The 8,110-nt window shown below is 43.8% G+C and overlaps 1 protein-coding gene across 1 annotated transcript in view; it reads right to left on the reverse strand.

Moving 5' to 3' along the window:
* The window catches only part of VWA3B (von Willebrand factor A domain containing 3B), a 126,064-nt gene extending 121,468 nt beyond the window's left edge, over positions 1 to 4,596 (reverse strand). Inside the window, 1 exon segment of the mRNA XM_045519631.2 lies at positions 1,217 to 4,596. Within this exon segment, the coding sequence (XP_045375587.2) occupies positions 1,217 to 1,265 (49 nt within the window). The 5' untranslated portion in view covers positions 1,266 to 4,596.
* Between the last annotated feature and the right edge of the window lie 3,514 nt (positions 4,597 to 8,110).

Genomic DNA, 8,110 nt, shown 5'->3' on the forward strand with positions numbered 1-8,110 from the left:
CCCATTTCATACCCCCCTCCTCCATTAAGTCTCTCCAGATCCCTTCACCAACCTTTTGCAGCCCCTACCCTGGGGTACGCCCCAGTTTTTGCTTTGATACGTCACCCATAGGGCCTTGGCCACTTCAGGTTTGTTCTTAGACTTAAAGAAGATTCAGTAACTACAGGGACAAACTACATGAATGTCCTCAGCACAGTGCCTTATATGCAGCAGGGACTTTGTACAGGTGTTGAGCTGAATTAAATTGATTATGCACAATTACTGAGAATCCTGACTTTTTCAAACAAGGCAAAGATTCAGGAAACAGTTGTCTCTTTAAAGAGACTTTATTGCCCAGATATTACGATGTGATTATTATGACTATTATAACTGAGAGTCTCTTCGTCTGAGGTTACTACAATTTAGAGGAACCCAGAAGTCAGAAACAACAAATCCCAGTTGAGTACTGCCCTAAGTTTTAAAAGCTACCCCAAGAGCCAAAGTTTGGAGAAACAGAAAGGGGTTTCCTAAATAGAAAGAGGATGTATAAATGGAAAAAGGGTGCGGGGTTGGGGGGTGGTGAATGCCTAAGCTGAAGGCAGAGGCGGGCAGGCAGAATTCTGGGGGGAAAGAGAAAGATGATTAAGCTGGCACAATCCAAAGGCCCCAACCAAGGTAACTAGGGGCTCCATGTACAGCCAGCCTGGGGCTGCTAGGGTCTGCCCACACTAGCAGCCAAGAGATGCCCCAGGGCTGTCCTGTGGTGAGCCCCTGTGGAAGTCCTCATGCCTTAAGAGAGCAGGTTCTATATGGTCAGAGGCTGGAAGACAGTGCGTGACTTAAAGGCCATTAATTCACTTTAAATATCTGGTAAACCTCTACCTGCTTCACCTTCTTACTACTGTTGGCCTATAGTATAGACAAAAAACTTTTCTAAGCTGGTTCTCAGCAGAGCGGAGAGCGAGGTGTGGTGCACAGAGCTCCGAAGTAGGAGGGGCGGGTACCTTGTTTCTGGCCTGACCCTAGTGCCAATTAATTAAGTGAGTCAGGGCAAGTCGCCGAGCGTTTCTGGGCCTATTTCCACATCTGTAAGCGGCGCCGGGGAGGGGAGGGGGTTTGTGGGTTGTCTAGCTCGGGAATTATATAATTCCAAGGTTTCCCTGCGCAGCTTGGTGGAACCTCGGTACCTCAGAGGTTCTGACGCGGAGAGGGTGGCGTCCCACCCTTACTAGGCTACCTGTCAGATGAAAGGCAAGGCGGTTCCTGTTCAGCGGCCACCGTCCCATCCTCTAGGGGCCGTGGGGCCCGAGAGGACGGGCGAGGTACGCATCCTGTTGGTTGCTAAAGCAGCGAAGCGATTCCCGCGGGCGAAGGGTCACGTTTGGCGCGAAAAGATTCCAGCGATTCGATATCTCTGTGACCCGAGCGCGACCTGTTGACCATGGCGTCGTCGCGGTTGCTCGGAGGCCGCCAATCACGGCGCGGCTCCCCGAGCAGGCCCCGCCCACGAAGGCGAGCAACCACGAGGGGCGGGGTAATTGGCGGGGGCGGGGCTAGGGGCGGGGCTCCGAGGCGGCTCCCGGGCGCCGCACGGAACTGGGTGCCTACTATCCCAGAGAGACCGACGACAGGAGGACTGGGCGGATGGCTGTCCCCTGCGCAGCTGTCACCGGGAAGATTAAGAACGATGGCGAATATTGATTAATTTAATTAACAAATAAATACACAGGCGAGCCCTGGTAAGGGCGAGAGCACGAGCGGTTGGTGAAGGCGAGGAGGGGGAGGCCCGCACACTGTGGGAAACGTTACAGTTGACTCAGATACAGAGCACTTACCCCTGAGGAATTTTGCTTAATTTCCACCTCAACTCTGTGAAGAGACATCGTCTTAATTTTACAGTTGAGGGAAGGAAGCTTCAAGAGGTGGGGCAGTTGGTGGTAAATCGGTTGGCAGTGAAATGAGGTTGGAGCCAAAACACACAAGAGGAACAGTGGGCTGCACTTTTGTAAATTTGCAATTTTGGAGGCAGGGCCGCAGTTACCAAGATTCCTGCTATCTATTAGATACGAGTATTCTTATAAGCATTGTTTTCTCGATTCGGCCTTTTAAAAAAACTTTTATTTTATGTGTACCTTAACAAGTAAGCAAGGAGCTCAAAATGTATGCCTGTGATTTTTCAGTTACTCGGAAATAAAATTGTGCTTATGAAAAGTGTCTTTAAATCCTTAATAGAAGATCCCACAGGCAAGTACTGTTTTACTATATTGGGATATTAAACTATGTTTTAGATTTTAAAACTCAAGAAGTGACCAGATTATTGGTAGGTTTTTGAGTCAAAGATCTAATTAAAACATAGTTAATATTAAAATAGAATAATTCTGCCCCCAACAGAAAAATCCTGTTTCATCTACAGCTTACTTTTCCTACATTCTTTTGATGCCTTTATAACTTTAAAAATACTGAAGAGTTTGATCTCAGGGCATAAATCATTCTGTAAAGTCATTAGGTTGTATACCCTTGGCCCTGCAAATGACACCTGCCAACTGCACCCTCAAAAAACAAAAACTCAACAGTACAGAAGATTCTGTTCAGAAAGCCAGTAGTACGGCAGCCACACCCACGTTTGCCAAAGCCACATTCATCCCCGCTGTCCACACCCTGCCAGACATGTATTCCCGGGTCACGTGGATGAGACAGAGCACACAGCATCATCCACACAGCCAAGCCCACCGCCTCATGCTGCCACACCAGGCACTCCTGTCCCCTCCTTCACTCCCAGCATTCTCCCTTCCCTGGGACACTTGTCACTTATATGCAAGTCACTGCAGATGACTCTGTGCTTCCATCAATTATGTTTATGGGCCAATAAGCATAAATTCTTAGGAAAATGTTAAATCCTAATTATTTAAATTGTAGGCAGATAAGTGAGCAATTGTTTGGGCCATTTTGAAGTACTGCGTAGCTGATATGGACTTCAGTCCAGCTAGCCACAGGAGGGCTCATTTCATTTTTGTTTGCTAAGTGATCTGGAATAAGAACACCTTAACGCAATTGCGATATGCCATTGTACTGAACTTTCACACATCTGTTTCAAATTTACATTTTACAGATATTTTGTATCAACCTCAGTAATTAACATTTAATATTATCACTCCCATCCTTTAAGTAATATCTAACCCGAGTTTATCATTCAGGGCCTATATTATACTTTCAGCCTCATTGCCCACAAGTCAAACCCTCCAGCGGAAAGACTAACCTGGACCCTGCCTCTGACCACACATGCCTTTACTCCAACACCCCCCTTTGCCTGAATTTCCACAGCTTGCGAACCACAGCCCCCTGGGGCCTGCAGGACCAGCTCAACTCCTCCGTCTTCACTAGGCCCTCAGGAACACTCCAGCCACAACCATATCTCTCCACCTGTCCAGATTCAAAGCATCAGTTGTTGGCACAGTGTCCTGCCTTGTGACAGCCCTTACATTGTTATTTGACCTTTGTGCTGTTTATTTTTCAGGTTGAATGGTTTTTCTCTTTCTTTAAACAAGTCTATCACTGGCACTACCGGGTGTATGGTGATAATTAGAATCTTGGTGGGTGAGGGGCAGGGAGGGTGACAAATGAAACAAAGGGAGGAAAAGCGACTTTCCCGAGCCCATTGCAAAAACGGGAACCAGAGAAGTAGAGTGTTGATTTGAGGAAACTGTATGTATGTATGAGAAAGATTTTGAGAGGGAATTAGCACAGAAGCACTCCTGAAGAAGAAGAGGGAAGTGGGGCGTGAAGACCTAAATCAGACAGCAGTTCTTTTGAACCGTGGTTGGCACTCTTGTTCCAGGTATTTGGCTGCCATTGGCGCTGCGTGAAGGCAGGGGACGATCAGGGCAGGCAAAGTCCAAACAGACCTTTGTATGTATGAACTGAAGTTCACTGTTCTTTGTTTGGGGGCGTGAATGCAGGCCTGCGGCTCTCAATCTAATATCTTTCATGAGGAACAGCTTGAAGGCCTAACTGTTCTCCCATTAGCAATGACTCTGTCCAATGTTAATCAACATTTAAAAAAAAAATAGCTAGAATTTATTGAATGCCAGACAAGGCCCTAAGCACTTTAAATAGACCACTTCATTCAATCCTTACAAAAGCTCCAGGAGGGAGCTACCATGATTCTCCCCATTTCACAGGCAAATAGACTGAGACAGAAACTACTCCAAGGCCATACAGCAAATCAATAGTGGCTCTGAATTTGAACCCAGGCCACCTGCCTCACCACCCCGCCCTCTTAATGACGTGTTGTGATGATCAGCTTTTGGATTTATTTTTCTCCAAAAGAAATGTTCTGCCATCTCCGTTGTACAGTGTTCATTCAGAACTGGATGTTAATGCCACAATGAAAACCTCACTGGACTTGAATGAATTTTTAACAGAACACATTTCAATTTTAAATTGCATAAAGAGGTCCATTTTCAAATCACCCATCCGCCCACACTTCCTGCTAGTCCACCCCTCTGCCCTGCCGCTTTTCAAGGAACTGGATGCCTTCGAGTCTACTATCATATCCCAATGGCTGAATTAAGACTTGAACAACAATATTTTTTCTAAATAAGAAATCCCAAACACTTGAAAATGTTAAATCACTCTTCAGAATAGATACTTACCCTAAAAGCTGCAAAGACAACACCCCCAGGATGAGATTTTGATCACATGGAAATGCTGTTCTGGAATGAGCCTGAATCTTGCCTTGGCCGGGTCATCCACTCATGTGGTTCCTATGGAGGAGTAGACACACTGGACGACAGCAGTGAGCAACAAGGTATTTCCTTATTTTAGGGCCCTCTAACCCTAGGGTGGGGTGGCCTGGCGACCTTATGTGGGCACAGGACTCAAGCACAAGGCTAGGGCCTCTCTCTCCTTCTGAGCTCAGCTCTCTCTGCTAGCTCCTTGACAAGGCTGGAGGGGCAAGTGTGAGACCCTGCCTATGTAGGAGGAAGAAAGAAGAGGGTCTTCCCAGAAGAAGAAGTGAGCCTGTTTGGCTGCCCTCTTTGAGAAAGCGCTCAGTACCAGATGGTGAAACAAACCCAGTGGGTAACTTCACACTCATAAACTCGACACCATCAGCATCCTGGAATCTGACCAATTAGATCAGTACTCATACTTCTTGAGGAGTGAAGAGGAGAGAGAGGAAGAGGATAACATTAGAAGATTTAGAACATTCTTATTGCTGAATATAATTGTAAAAATTCCAGGTAAAATACCAGTAAATTGAATTTAACAGAAAAAATTTTAATCATTTTTTTAATTGTAAAAGTACTTACCTTTCCACCAAGCCATCCCATTCCTTGGTTTCCTTAAGAATACATAAAAGTGTTCTTATAACAGCAAAATAATGGTGATCATCTATATGTCCATCAGTAAGGGAGCAGTTGAAATTATAGTATATGCTCACTGTGATACGATAGTAGTTTAAAAGAATAAGATAAGTTTATTTGCAATCATGTAGAAAGATCTCCAAGATACATTGTTGAGTTGTGTTTTTAATCAAGTTGCAAAACAAATTCAAGCATTTTATGTTAAAGCACACACAAACACAATTGGTGCATTCGTATGTTTGCTTCCACTCATAGCCCATTGGCCAGAGCAAGTCACATGACCCCCCAATTACTAAGATATGGGTGACTATGGGGAGCACAGGATAATCCCTGGGCAGTGGGAATCCCTCTCGGCCATTTAAACCAAGGCTTGGGCTTTTGGGGAGCAGCCGTCAGAGAGTTGCAGACTCACATGGCCTTCACAAGGCCATGTGGAATACACAGAAATGCAACACACACACACACACACACACACACACACACACACACACACACACATGGTTTAGCTCCATCTAAAACTGTATAAGATTTTCCTACTCAAATAGAAACTGTCACAGAGACAGGGCTTATAATATTATATGCCAAGGGCTTTTGCAAAATGCTAATATAATAATTATCATTTGAAGATTATATGTTCTAAAGGATCTGTTAAAGATACAATTATGTTGTCATAAGTCTCAATTCAAATGCCCAACAAACTTCTCTAGGAGTTAAGTGCTGTGGAAATGTGTGCCTCTTTTTTTTTTTTTTTCCCACTGTAAGTTAAGCTCATGTAGAGAGCTGTCTGAGATCATTAGCCTCCCTCCCTGCTTTTTGCTTTTCGACTGGTATTATTCTCTGATCTCAACAACTGTGTAGGTGCATATGGGAACTGTAACTGAGTGCCTTTCAAGAAGTTACAGGGACATAAATAATACCTCAAAGAGAAAAATGGAGGCATCTTTTTATGATGTCCTCCAGGCCTGTGCAGTTGTTAGGAGGGGCTGAGCAGGAATTGCAAGGTAAGGGGGTGCAGTGACCCCTCCACCTCCAGGAAGAGGCCAATGGTCACTCAATTTCAGAGTCAGAAACTCGGGGGGGAAAGGCCTCTGCCTTTTTCTTAAGACTTGAGGCTCCTTGCCCCAGCTCCCCACACTGCAGGAGGTAGAGAATCCCACTATGACAAGGCTTCCATGAGGCACCCTGAGCCCCCCACAGGAGGGCTCCCCACAGGAGGGACCCCCTGATCCCACCTCTTTGCTCAGGTTGTCAGGAACTTGCCTCCATTCTCCAAGCCCCAGAGCCTGGCTTTTTCCACTCAGCTTCACACTTGTCCTTCCTCCTGAATAATGAACTAACCCTGTTCTTGAATCATTAACAGATCATGAACAGAGAACTGTTGATTTTTAACTGCGGTAAGCAAAATGCCAGAAAGTCATTACGCCACTTTTTGTCTTTTGAAGATCTCTTTAATGGAAAGGGTGGCTTTAAAAGAATATGTAATTAGCAGGCTCCTTCCCTCTATGAATGATTTTTCCAACCTCCTGATGAAGGCCAAATTCTAATCCCTTGCAAAGATGCAAACCTCAGTCTTTAAGATTTCAACTACATTTCCTGAAAGAACAGGACAAGGAGTAAATTATGACTAATGTGAAAACAAAATCCCATAGAACCATTCTGTGAAAGAATAAATTTATTTTAAAAAGAGAAGCAAAAGATAATTGTGTCTCCCTTTACTGAAATGTATCCATGAATGGAGACATATTGCTCTTTATTGTCTCATCTATTTGGAGACACATGGGTATCTCAGTGACTACATAATTGATTATTGTAGCATAACAGCCCTTTGTTTTAAACAAAACTTACAATTAGGGGGCTTATAAGCCAAACATCAGAAAACAGATAAATATAAAATAATTTCTGCCCCTGGGCCACACCTATCCTATCCAAAGTGTACAAAGAGGAAGTTTGAAGGGTATAGGAATCAGAGATAATGGGCCAATGGGCCAGCGTACTGAATAAAACACACCCACTAGCTGTGTGACCTTGGCCAGGTAATTAACCTCTCTGATCACCTTTCTCATATGACAGGCCTCACTTGACAGGGGTCATAAAACACACATGCTTTCATACTTTCTGGGTGTTGTAAGGTACAAATGTGAAAGAAAACAAAACTACCATTCTCAAATACTGAATACTAAAATAACACCGTGTATCTGAACTTGAATCTCTAGGGCAGGAATTGGATGAACTTTAGTGTGTGCATTCGAGGTGGGCCTAGATCAACAAAACTGATGAACCTTTAGCTAGACTGACTAAGGAAAGAGAGAGAAGTCTAAATTCAGGAATGAAAGAAAGGACATTATTACCAACTTTACAGAAATAAGAAGGATTATAAAGGAACACTGTGAACAGCAATAAGTCAACAAATTAGATAATTTAGATAAAATGGAAGAATTCCTAGAAGTATACATATGACTGACACTGACTTGAGAAGAACTAGAAGATCTGAGCAGACCTATAACAATTAAAGATATTGAATTAATAATCAAAAACTATTGACAAAGAAAAGTCCAGACCCAGATTGCTTCACTAGTGAATTCCAACAAACATTCAAAAAATTAACACCAATTCTTCACAACTTCTTCCCAAAAAAATTGATGAGGAGGGAACACTTCACAACTTATTCTGAGGACAGTATTACCCTGATATTTAAACTAAACAAAGACATCTCAGTAAATGAAAAATTTTAGACCAATATTCCTTATGAATGTAGATTTTTAAATCTT

Source organism: Camelus bactrianus, chromosome 28 (genome assembly GCF_048773025.1).
Source record: "Camelus bactrianus isolate YW-2024 breed Bactrian camel chromosome 28, ASM4877302v1, whole genome shotgun sequence".
NCBI lineage: Eukaryota > Metazoa > Chordata > Mammalia > Artiodactyla > Camelidae > Camelus > Camelus bactrianus.